General features: G+C 38.5%; 2 protein-coding genes across 2 annotated transcripts in view; one reads left to right on the forward strand and one right to left on the reverse strand.

Annotated features, from left to right (window-relative positions):
• Window positions 1-946: 946 nt before the first annotated feature.
• Window positions 947-2,955, forward strand: FREY1 (Frey regulator of sperm-oocyte fusion 1; the record flags this gene model as incomplete). Its single annotated transcript, XM_081937203.1, has 3 exons — window positions 947-956; window positions 1,731-1,844; window positions 2,819-2,955. 3 exons carry the CDS (start codon window positions 947-949, stop codon window positions 2,953-2,955), a joined length of 261 nt encoding a protein of 86 aa, XP_081793329.1.
• MAPK8IP1 (mitogen-activated protein kinase 8 interacting protein 1) overlaps window positions 1,498-12,819 on the reverse strand; it is a 56,579-nt gene continuing 45,257 nt past the window's right edge. The window contains exons 10-12 of the mRNA XM_081939896.1: window positions 11,030-11,100; window positions 6,909-7,007; window positions 1,498-5,566 (exon numbers count right to left, since the gene is read on the reverse strand). Coding sequence (XP_081796022.1) covers window positions 5,494-5,566; window positions 6,909-7,007; window positions 11,030-11,100 — 243 coding nt within the window. The 3' untranslated portion in view covers window positions 1,498-5,493. The remainder of the gene's footprint in view (window positions 5,567-6,908; window positions 7,008-11,029; window positions 11,101-12,819) is intronic.

Genomic DNA, 12,819 nt, shown 5'->3' on the forward strand with positions numbered 1-12,819 from the left:
TTTATGCCTGAGTACTGATCCTATGTACCTGATAAATTCATATCCTGTTTCCCTGAAAATAAGACCTCCCCGGATAATAAGCCCAATCAGGCTTTTGAGCCCATGTGCTAAAATCAGCCCTCCCTGAAAATACTGCAACACAGCAGCAGCCATGAGGTGACCATGCTTGTTGCCTCCTGCACCTCAAAAATAATAAGACCCCCCCCCCCGAAAATAAGGCCAAGCGCTTATTTTGGGGGGTCAAAAGAAAAGAAGACCCTGTCTTATTTTCGGGAAAACATGGTAGTTACGATGGGAAAGGAGCATTGATGGGCCACCTGGTTTGAAAAATCACATAGTGGTGCTATCTTTCCTATCCATACCCAGTTTTAGGAATATTTTACACTTTTTAGCATCGACAGAAGAACTTTGCAAGTGTACAGCGTACAATATGTTTAAGCTCAGTTTCAGGAAAAACTGAGGGATGAATTCAAATAATGATTGTTTAATTAATTGAAATTAACTTTTATCAGAAAAGAGTAAAACACTGATATCTGATTGGAATGAGTGAGGCATGATAAGCCTTTAAGTTTCAGTGATGGGTGGATTTTTTTTGTGGAGCTTTTTGGTATTTTTCCCCCCACACGACACCCCAAGATAAGACTTTATTTCAGAAAATTGCAAGTATATGACATCAGTATGTAATTGCATATCTCAAGAAGAGATGAGAGATCATGACAACCACAGATAATATAAAATGCTCATTACCCAACATGCAGTTTTGTCTTTAATAAATAAATTTTATAGAGTTACCACCAGCATATTTCGGGGTAGGACATTTCATCATTTGTTCATTACTGGTGTTTTGTTTTTTTTCTTCCTCACTTTATTTTCATGTTTCATTATATCTGTGACATTGTGATCTTGCACATAAGAACTCTTTTAATAACTTTGTAGTGCGTAAAAAATGGCGCTTGGTAAAAAATTTTTTTTACTGACAAGTAATATTTGGACAGATACAATCATAGAGTATGAAATCTGAAGGAAACACATTTTCCTCGAACAATTTAGACCATGGACTATGTATTTTTTTCTTTTTGGACTGTTAAAAGAGAGATTGCAATAGAAAAGAAAAAGATACAATGACCTGCATAAATATTCTTAGAGACTAAATTCATATTTTTAAAAATAGAAAGAATTTCATTTGTGAGGATTATCCATAAAAATTAAGGATTATTAAAACAAATTAGTTCCATCAAACATGCAGGCTCATTTCAGTCACATTCAGGCACAATAAAAGTACGTTCCAATGGGCACCTGCAACAAATAAACACTTATTGAAAGAGTGCCAGTATGATTTCACTGCAGTATGATTTTCACATCAAGATTTGCAAGTTCTGATATAACAAGTGGTGTGCATGGAAGCTTGCAACCATGCACACCTCTGACGGGAGGAATTCCTTGGAGGATTTTTTCCTTCATAGTCTATATCCAATACCAATATAAAGAGAATTAAGGTTGAAATATGTAAATTAAGTTTATTGATGATCCATTAATTGAATTTTACAGCATTTTGTTTATGGATTCAAGAAATGTCATGTGGTTATGGAGGATTTATGATAGCTACTGTTGAAAAACAATTTAAGATTTAATCACTTGGTTATCTGCCCATGAGATTTGTCAAAAGAAATGATGAGGAAATTGCCCTGTATTGATTTGTTTTTTAAAACAAACACCAGTGCTTTAAGCAGTAATCGTAGCCCTTCCTGATCTTGTGCTCTCCTATGGCAGATTCAGAAGATCTGTCCCAGAAGACTTCATTGCGCCCTTGGAGCTCCAGCAGAAACAGTTTGGCTTAGTGGATGGTATGCACTTATTAAATCTAGTTCCTATTTCTTGGCATAAGGCATGACTGGGTAAAGGCACATTGCTACATCTCTTCCACATTAGGCGGGGCCACATTCACGCAACTTGTTTTGCTGTGCCCCTCCCCCTTCTGTCCTGGAACCACAGGAAATCATACTATTGTCCCCACAATGTGCCCATGCTCCACATTAGGGACAGGTCTGTGTTATGCTACTCTCTATACAGCTTTACCCAGCATTTCCCAATGTTAGCAACTTTTAAGAAGTGTGGGCTTCCATTTCCATGTTGGCTGGGGGAATTCTGGGACTTGAAGTCCACACTTCTTAAAGTTTCTGAGATAAACACTGGCTTAAATACATATGAAAATATGACCTCCAATTGGCATGTAGAACAATGATTACTTAGTGCACTACAATTTTTGTCGTGTTTTTTTTTCTCTTTTTGTCTTTGAACCTGGCCTGATTCAACTGGCCAAGTATTTATCTTATCAATCTCAAGTGGCAACAAAGAGGGATTTTGGGTACCATCTAGTAGTTACCTAGATACGTGGAGCCAAGATACAAACACATCTAAGGGCAGTTTGTGAGTTTGAGTTCAATACCCTACAAACATAACATAACATAAGGAAGCAAGGAGACAGGATTCGCCTGGGAAAAGAATTTCCTGTCAGGAAGGCTACAGAAATGCAAGAACAAAATCCTTCCAATTACACTTTTCAATGTGTGTGTTAATGGACTTGTTACTAGCAAAGCTTTGACCTCTCCAGGTCACTCAGTTCTAGATCAATCAATCAATTACAAAAAGTAGCAGCCATGGAAGTTAGTGTCTTCTTTGCAGCCAAAGGAGGACTGAAATGGGGTCTACACTTGTGTGACTAGTGCCTGCTTGTAGGCCCTCTGGGGATATATAACCACCATCATAATATTTCCCATTCCTACTACCTGCAGTATTTCACAAGATTGTGTTTTCACAGATTATGGCCTTAAACCACGCCATCCCAAGTTCCAGATACGGAAACAACGTAAGGAGTCAGAAACACTGCACAGAACACATAAAACCAAAAGGGATGAACCCAATGTTGAAGAGTATTATTACGATGACGTCCTTTGAAAATGGCAAGAGAACATGCTGTATAGCCAAATGGTATAGCAATAATCCCCATCCTGTTACTTAACACTATTCTAAAAACTCTCCATGCACCTCTGTATGCATCCCTATCATAAACACAATATTTTAAGGTGAGATTGGCGTTTGTAGATTCTCTTGTTTTCCTTTTCGTGCTTTTAATTCCTACTATGCTAAATAATAATTTGGAAACTTTTGGCTATTGGCTGGAGAGAAGACTTCATCACCAACATTGAGGCTGTGTAGTGAAAAATAAGAGTCCAATACAGTTTTCAGTGCCATGACTATTTTGACCTCTTCATCAACAACTTCTCCAGTGGTTCTGAATTTGGGTTCCACCTCATATTAAAATTCTAATCTATATAAACTAATGTTATGAACAGATTTTATAGCCTTCAATTTCAACAATTATTAAATAGGCCTAGCTCTCAAAAGCCTTTCTGTCTTTGTAGTGCCATTCATTTACATAATATTTAGTAAAAGCACAGCTCCAAACTCATCTAAAGGCATTTTAGAGAATGCTGATTTAGTAGGTAATTACATATTTGGCTGAAATAACGGCTGGCATTAGAGACAGGCATTTTTGTAAAGCTGACTCAGGTTCCCAAGTTCCAATATCTCAAAATCCTTTCTTTTTTATCCCATCTTTTATTATTTTTGTAAATAACTCCAGGGGACAATGATACCTAATATTTCTTCCTCCTATTTTCCTCAAGATCTTGTGAGATGGGTTGAGTTGAGAATGACTGGTCTGGTTTTCATGCCTAAGCGGGACTAGAACTTTCAGTCTCCTGGTTTCTGATGCCTTAAACACTAGACCAAACCAGCTGCTCTTTAAGAGAATGTGAGGATGCAACTATTAAAGCAGTGAGTATGAAATGGCAGAACCTCCGACACATAAAAAACAGGGCCCTCCACATTATACTGTACATAACAATAAAAGATACAGAGACAGCTTGGCTAACAAGGGCTACTATGTAAGCCACTTTTCCTCACGGAGATGTAGGATATGAACCTTGAAAAATAAATGCAGGGAAAAAAGAAACGCAAAAAGAAAATTGCTTCACTATGCCCCTGAATGGTCATTCCATACAAGCCAAACAGGGCTCTAATATAATATGATTCTGCAATCTTTACAATGTACAATTCTGAAAATTGCAGGCATGTAAGACTTCTCTTAATTTTATGTAGACTACTTCTGAGACTTGGGTAGGTGGCTACATTAATAAAATACTATCTTTTGAAACATCTACCTTGGCTCCTGCAATTCGATCCTAAGGGCTTCAAACAGTTGTTAAATGACCTCATAACACAAAAGCAACACGGTTCCTTTGAAACATCAATGTTTAATCATTGTTGTCATCAAAGCAGATCCAGCAGAAGCAGAGCCCTCTGCCTGGAAAGCTCGGGTCCGTAGGCAGGGGAGGAAGGCAAAGGCACACCTTTCTGCAGTTCTTGGGCCACTGTTACCCATGTTAGTCCCCTAGCTTTTGCCTCTCCCACAAGACCTCACTACTGTTTCCTGATTCAGCATTGTGCTTAATGGCTGGAGCATCTCCCAGCCCCCTAATATGGATGAATCAGGTGCACGGCTCTCAGCTCACCATACTGTCCAGATTACTCCCATCCCTTTGAGATTAGGATCTGCAGGTAGATGAAGGAAAGGGGATAGCACAACCAGAGTTGAACAGAGGGTCTTATCTATATCAGTTAGAAGTAATGTGGTTCTTTCTAGTTTTCACCTTCAGCCTCCCACAACCTGGCACCCACAAGATACATTGAGGCTATAACTCCAGATTTCTCAAACTCTCCTCCCTTTCAAAGTCCAAGTGCCAAGGTATGTCCCGTACAGTAGTCCTGGATTACTTTTACAGACATGGGAGGTCAAATACAAAATGGATTTCTGTTTACTGGGGCTTGTCAGTAATCTTTTTATGCTTAGCTTCCATAGCCCTTTCCAAGATTTCGGTTGATTATTTCCTTATCTTTTATCTAAGCATATCAGCTACCCAATTTTCTTGGCGGAAGTCCAGCACTTCTGTCCTATTAAACAGCCTATGTTAAATGTGGAATGTGTGGCAGACTAGAGCAGACTCCAGCACGTAGCAGGAACCCACAAAAGTGTGGAGGAGCTTCTTTGCCCAGGCACCAAACCAGCTCCCTCCTATGCCAAACAGATGGGATATTCAACCCTGCCTGTTCTTGGGCCAATGCTTTGCTTGCTCATCCAGATGTGTGGAGGCAGCAACTGCTTTCGCTGGTGGCATTTTTCTTTGAATAAAGAAAAAAGAGAATGCATTTCTTTAAAAATAGTAATCCCCATAGTTTGCCACCCATCCCACCCATTCTCAACTCCCCAAACCCCCTGCCCAAGGAAAGGAGGTGTACTGAAAGAGGAGGGGCTCTGCATATGGAGGGAAACTGCTCCCATGCCTCTTCCTCCTTCAGACTTGAAGCAGCTTTGTCCATGCACAATGGGGAAATGGCCCTTGTCTATACATGAAGAGGGGGCTGGGCCTGCCCCTACTCTAGATAGATATCCTCTGTGGGGCACGTATATTCCACACATTCCTTGTAGAACTGATGGAAAGCCTTCCTGCAAAAGAACGAGAGACAAAAAGGTGTGTTGTAGAGAAGCTAGATGTGTGTCATAGATTCAAGAACCAAGGTGCTTCATGCACCCATTCTTTTTAAAGTCTTTCATTATTTAGTTTTGTATTTTCAAGCACTTTAGGAAAAAGAATCAGATTTCTCTAAAATAATCTTTTGTAACCGGGTAAAGAATGATAAAAATACAGCACATCCCAGAATTGTAAAGACTTGGCAGAATAACCTGCTTACTGCACATATTATGTGCCAACTATACAGGAAAGGACAGTAGGTTATGCAAGAACTTGTGCCAAATAACTGGGAACCAAGTATCATAAATCTGTAGTAACTCTTATTTTTTTTAACAAACAGCATTTAAGAAATGGAATTTTCACAGACCTAATAGCTCTGACCTCATGCACATATATTAACGTTCATGCAAATGGAACATTTAGGCACAGATATGTACAAATTGGCCTCAGAAAAATGCACCAGCCTTAATGAATTCTTCTCTCTCCACATTGTGGAGGGCCTGAGCATCCGTTAGAAAATGCTGCATATTGAAAAACAGGAGTAGCTCCATGAGCCATTTAAACATCTTAATTCAAGAATTCAAGCACTAGATTGCTTTTTAAAGAACATCTTGACTCAATACTCTAAGATTTCCAGGAAACAGAGTACATTTCTGCGAACTCACTAACTTCAATGAAGGTAGTTCCCAGTCAAACCTTGCATCTCCCTGAAACAAGTCTTCATGCCATACTAATGCAAACTGAAGACAGAGTTAGAATTCTCAGTAAACTATGTTTACCCTTTCCTTGACACTGAAAAATGGTTAATCCCTGACCACAGCAAGTATGCTGTGATTACTATTGCAACCAGAGCTGCATAAAGGTAAAGGTTCCCGTCGCACATATGTGCTAGTTGTGCCCAACGTTAGGGGGCGGTGCTCATCTCCGTTTCAAAGCTGAAGAGCCAGTGTCCGAAGACATCTCCATGGTCATGTGGCCGGCATGAGTAAATGCCGAAGGTGCACGGAACTCTGTTACCTTCCCACCAAAGTTGGTTCCTATTTTTTCTACTTGCATTTTTACATGCTTTCGAACTGCTAGGTTGGCAGAAACTGGAACAAGTAACAGGAGCTCACTCCATTACGTGGCACTAGGGATTCGAATCGCTGGACTGCCAACCTTTCTGATCGACAAACTCAGCGTCTTATCCACTGAGCTACCACATCCCTCTCAAAGGTGCATACTACATCCATTATCTGAGGCTAGTGCTCCTTTCCGTTAGATCAAATAAAATCCCTAGAAAAATGAGAATCCAGGACATAGCAGCCCACAACTCACCCTACAGACTCTGCAAGTGGCTTGGTGGATTCCTCTGAGACAAAGACATGGCACGCAAATCTGTGGTCAGCTGGGTGCTTGGTAATGAACCCAAAATATCTGATGGAGAAAATAAATTTTGTTAGCTGCCCTGAGAGCAACATCTGCTGAAAAAACAAGATATAGGTTACATTAATGAGATAGATAGATGATGATAGATAGATGATAGATAGATAGATAGATAGATGATAGATAGATAGATAGATAGATAGATAGATAGATAGATGATAGATAGATGATAGATAGATAGATAGATAGATAGATAGATAGATAGATAGATAGATAGATAGATAGATGATGGATAGATAGATAGATAGATAGATAGATAGAGAGAGAGAGAGAGAGAGAGAGAGAGAGAGAGAGAGAGAGATATGGATGGAGATGAGTTGAAGATGGAGATGGATCCAGTAATAAATACATAGATAAACCCATACCAATATCTCAATTGTTTGGAATGTTTTTTTTATATATTTCTTAATTCAGTTTGTATTTAGAAAATGAGAACTATGTACTGTATTCCTAATGTGTATCCAATAATTATCTTAAAGCACTAGGTTGGGCCCAATTTAGATCCACTTACCAAAATAGGGCTTGAAGCAGTTAACATTTTATCAAATAAAAACAATTAAAATCCAGCCTAGGACAGCAAAGAAAGTAGCAAGATTTCTTGAAATAATAAAATAAAGCTAAACTGCTTTTAAATTGTAGAGGTTCCATAAAGGATGAAACCGCAACAACTCCTAGAGAGAAAAAGTGCCACAATAAAGAATAAAAAAGGATCTTGGACCTCACAGAGAAATCAATATGAAAAGATGGAAAATAGTTTTACCGGTATCTCTTCTGAAGCCTATGAGGTTTGGTGGGCCAAATATCCCAATAAATACGTTTAGGACTGCAGCCTACAGCTTGATTTAGTGTTCCTCACAACTGCACGTAATCACTGTGCGGTGGAAGGGTTGAGGGTAGGTAAGTGTAGGTTGCAAACGGCTGCAGGCAGGGCCGACGCATACACCTCCCAAATCTCAACTGCACTGTGCTTCAAGTTAGTAGATCTGACTTTCTGTTCTTTGAGCACTCCCTAGTCAGAATGTTAACATTCACAGGTGTATAAATGCAAGACCTATGCAACTGTCTCTGAATGACAGGGACATATGTTCATTGATGTGCAATGACGGCTTTATTCATGATTCAATAATTCTCTCTCTTTTTTCACCCTAACAAATCTAAATTCTTATTTATCCATTAGTTTTTGTTTATTCTATTGCTTAGGAACCTTTAAGGCTGAGGTCTTCTCAAAGTTATTTATAATATGAAACTAACATATATTCTCAATTTATCAATAGTTTTAAAGTGAGATAATTAAAATAAAGTTTAATCATTTAATAGGAGCAAATAATATGAAACCTTTTCATTTAAAAGCCATAGAGAACAAATGTTTTGAAAATCTTTCAGTATATTGTAAAATTCCAATTAAGAATTTTAAATAATATTTCAAACCACAGAGACAAATAAAGGCAATTCTCATTATCCGTGGTAGTTAGGTTTTGCAAAATTGCTGTGAATTCTAAAATATCAATTGCTGAAACCTTAATTAAGAATGTAGGCGTCAAGCAGATCAAATGTTTTGCCGCTCTGCATGTCCATGAATAAATATGAAAATGGCAACAATATTAATTTTTCAGTTCCAAATACATTTTTGCGAATAAGTGAATTCACGTATACTGAGTTCGCAAAAAATGAGAATTGCCTATAGATCCACTAAATTCTTTCCTGGTCAGGAATTATTTATATTAGAAGCTGTCTACCTCCAAAGCTTGTTAACCTGACCTACCTTAAAGCCAGGTGAGAAATTCCAACTATTATCTTTCAACATGAGCAAGTTCTTCCAAATACTCTGTATTCTCACCATTTGTTACTTGAAGTAAATACTAGCGGTTGAAGCAACTACACCAGCAACCAATTTAGCTGGTACAAAAATTATATGCTTATATTTAAACAGCATGGGACACTGGGAGCAGCATGGTCAGAAGCAGTCTAACTCTATGGGGATAGGTGTGGAGCACCTCTGCATTTTTGTCAGTTGGGCCACTTGAAATGGGATTATTGTTTTTTCCAACAGTAGACAAGCCTCAGCGGGAGGGGAAACGAAGTCTATATAATCTACCAATAGCTTTCTTAATTTATCCAAAATTCAAAATGTAAGAATACCACCACTTGGCTACTTTTTACCACTGGTTCTGTGGGCATGGCTTGGTGGGGGGTGGCAGGAGAGGGATATTGCAAAATCTCCATTCCCACCCCACTCTGGGGTCAGCCAGAGGTGGTATTTTCCAGTTCTCCGAACTACTCAAAATTTCTGCTACCGGTTCTCCAGAACCTGTCAGAACTTGCTGAATTTCACCCCTGCTTGACAGCCTCATTTCTGAGGCAGAATTAGGCTCGCGCGTTAGGACAGCACAACATATGCTAGCAAACATTTCTCCTGATTCAACAATGAGAGTAGCACGTCAACACAGCCAGGTGGAGGAGTCCTAGATCTGCTTTTCCAAGAGAAATAAAAAATCAACCAAAATTGGCAGAACACCTCTAATTTCATAATCGTCAACAAATCCAAACTTCCAGCTCCTCTGGATTATGCCTCCGTTTTTTCGGTTTCATCCCAGGCTGCCCATTAACAATTGAAGATTCTCCGGGACTAGCAGATGAAAAAATCAGCAGAACCTCATGCTCTTTGCAGGGACCCTGCAATTGAAATGTCTTCTTCCAGCAGTGTCTTACTGATGTTAAATGTGATTAAGGAGCTGGGTCCTTTTGGAAACACACAGGCTGAAGTGAGGGATACAAACCCTCAAGTTCAACTTTCTAAAATAGGCCAAATTGAAATCACTCTAATATTTTGGATTCTAAAGACAGTTCAGTCATTTAGAAAAATGCAATGATCAGATATCTTGAAATGTTAATCATCTAGGTAGAAATAAATCTACTCAATAGCATATGTTGAGTGGGAAGTATCAAAATCTTCAGTATCAGAGCTATAAAATGATTGTGTGGGGTTGCAATCCAAACCCTGTCCCTTTTGTGTGTCGATAGGACATGCGTATGCAAAATGTAGGGTTTCTAGTAGGACAAAACTCCCAACATCTTGTCTATTTTGGCACGTGCATGCGCATGCACACACACACACAGACCACTCCTACAGATGACTATATTCATTGCATATAGATCATCCATCTACTGTAGGCCTTCAAGGTTGTTTCTATCAAACATGAAACCACATTGGAATGGATTTAAATTAAAAAAAAAAAACATACAACCAAAATAATCCATACAGTATATCCTTGTATTTTGAAGGCCTCAAACAGGTAACTCTTCCTACAGTTAGTAGGGTAGAATGAGATTGAAGCCAGGCAAGATAGTATGCTGATGTTGGGAGAGTGTTGCCCTATAGCACCATAAGGTTTTTTGTGATTATTTAGGAGGTGTCTCTGTGCTGCTTTTAATGTTTTGTAAGTCATCCTGAGTTTTGGTTACAATATGAGCAGCTAATGGGTCTTTTAAAGGAACAAGCAAACAAAAGTACCCGAATTTAAGAAACCACATTCTGTTTTGAATTTTGCTCATAATAGATGAGACATGTTTAACATAGACTAGAGTTTTGGCTTTGCTTTTCTATGATTTTCTATACTGTATGTGCACATATTTATCCATTCACCTAAAGGAAGCTATTATCAATAAACAATTCAAAGAACAAGACTTGATAATGAACATCACAGAACAAGCATACTATGGGGTAACTTGTTCAGAATAAGGAGGATCAGTAATTTTTAGTGTGTGGAACACAATATCTATTCCACAGTATTTCAAATTAGATTTCACATAGTTTAAGTTGATTACTGGGTAAGAATTACTTTTGCAACCAATTAACAGTTCAGAAAAGCCTCAAACCTCTTAAGATTATCTCAAATTTGGAGCTGTGGGTACATAAATAATAAGTGGAGTTTCTAAAGCAAAAATCAGAAGAATCCTTAGCTCTAATATCAAGCATGAGAAGGGAGCTAGACTACATTTTGGGACTGACTTACTTGTTGTTTCTTGGGTGGTATCCACAAAATGAAATATTCTTCAACTGGAAAAAGTGGCTACATTTATTCCCCTGCAGAAGGTAAAAAAAATATCCAAGTTATCAAATATGTGATAGCTATTTATTTCTTAAACAAAAGAACAAGTTAAATGCTAAGTTAAAAATTAAGGATGTTGCTTAGAAAAAATGAATGGTCGCTGTATAACTATTTGCAATTGTTTGCTCTGCATGAAAGCTTACTAACCGTGAAAGAGAAAGCTGCATACCAAACTTTCCTAAAAGGTAAAGGTTCCTCTCGCACATATGTGCTAGTCATTCCTGACTCTAGGGGACGATGCTCATCTCCATTTCAAATCCAAAGAGCCAGCGCTGTCCAAAGACCTCTCTGTGGTCATGTGGCCAGCATGATTAAATTCCGAAGGCACACGGAACGCTGTTACCTTCCCACCAAAGGTGGTTTCTGTTTTTCTATTTGCATTTTTGCATGCTTTCGAACTGCTAGGTTGGCAGAAGCTGGGACAACTAACGGGAGCTCAATCTGTTATGCGGCGCTAGGGATTTGAACTGTCAAACTGCCATCCTTTCTGATCGGCAAGGTCAGTATCTTAGCCACGGAGCCCTTCTATATGACATGAAAATTTGAAAAGGAAATTCGAGGCTTAGGTGACAGGAAGGCAGCAATAGTAACAGAATAATGGGATAATTCCAAGTACCGTTTATATAAGAGCCTGGCTCAGCATTCTATGGTAACTCATTTGGAACAGTTTGTACGCCATAAATGTGAGCAAGTTTATCTATAAAACTAGACCAGAAATCAAGTGACTGTGATTTCTAGTCTTCGCTAGCATGGAAGTTGGTATTTCACATGGTAATTGCTATAAGAAAAATAGTAGTAGGGAACAATATGTGGCACTAATAAATGAGAATATTTGTAGCTCAGGGTTGATAAGAGGGGTCCTTGGTGCTCTCTGAGCTTGCTTGTTTTCTTGCAGAATTTCATTACCCAAACTAGGTAACATCAGTGTTGGTATTGATACGTAACCTGTCCTGAGTTGTACAAAACCATTGGTGGGATATTAATCTAGCTAATTAACCTTCAACCATCCTTCATGGATTCTCACTGCAATCATAACTTGGGGGAAAAAATCTGTGTTATCTGCAGTCAATAGCATCAGTTTGCTTTCTGGATAAATGAAGGGGTACATTTTTCCTTGTGGTAATAAGGATTATTTACCCCCAGTGGATACAGTTATACCTTATGAAAATTGATAAAGTAGGCAGCATACAAGTCCATTTACCTAATGAATAAATAAATAAATACGATTTTCTTCACAGTTTTAAACACATCTAATTTGTATAATGATCAAAATGTTACCTGTCTGCATAATATTAAACTGAACTGCATTTAGTATACTTGTGTGCAAAACAATGTAAAATAACTGGGAATTAATATCTTGGTTTATAAGGAAAAAAATACATTTAAAAGTTGGGCAAAACTTTGATAACAGATTTATCTCCTTCCTTCCATCCATCCTTCCTTCCTCCCTTCCTTCCTCTCTCTCTCCCTCCCTCCCTCCCTGCTCCATTGACCATGAATGGTCTTGGCAAGCAGTTCTGTTTCAGCATGGCCTTATTTCTTCCTGAAAACTCCTTGTAAATTACTTATGCAGAAAAGCTACTCACGGGAGCCTTACTATATAGATCTTCATAAGCCTGCTTAAAATAGTAGCAGAAAGATTTAGCAAAGCTGCAAAGATGATTGGAGCTTAGAAAGCAAGCCTTCGGTTCCAT

Source organism: Natrix helvetica (assembly GCF_964273705.1).
Source record: "Natrix helvetica genome assembly, chromosome: 1".
NCBI lineage: Eukaryota > Metazoa > Chordata > Lepidosauria > Squamata > Natricidae > Natrix > Natrix helvetica.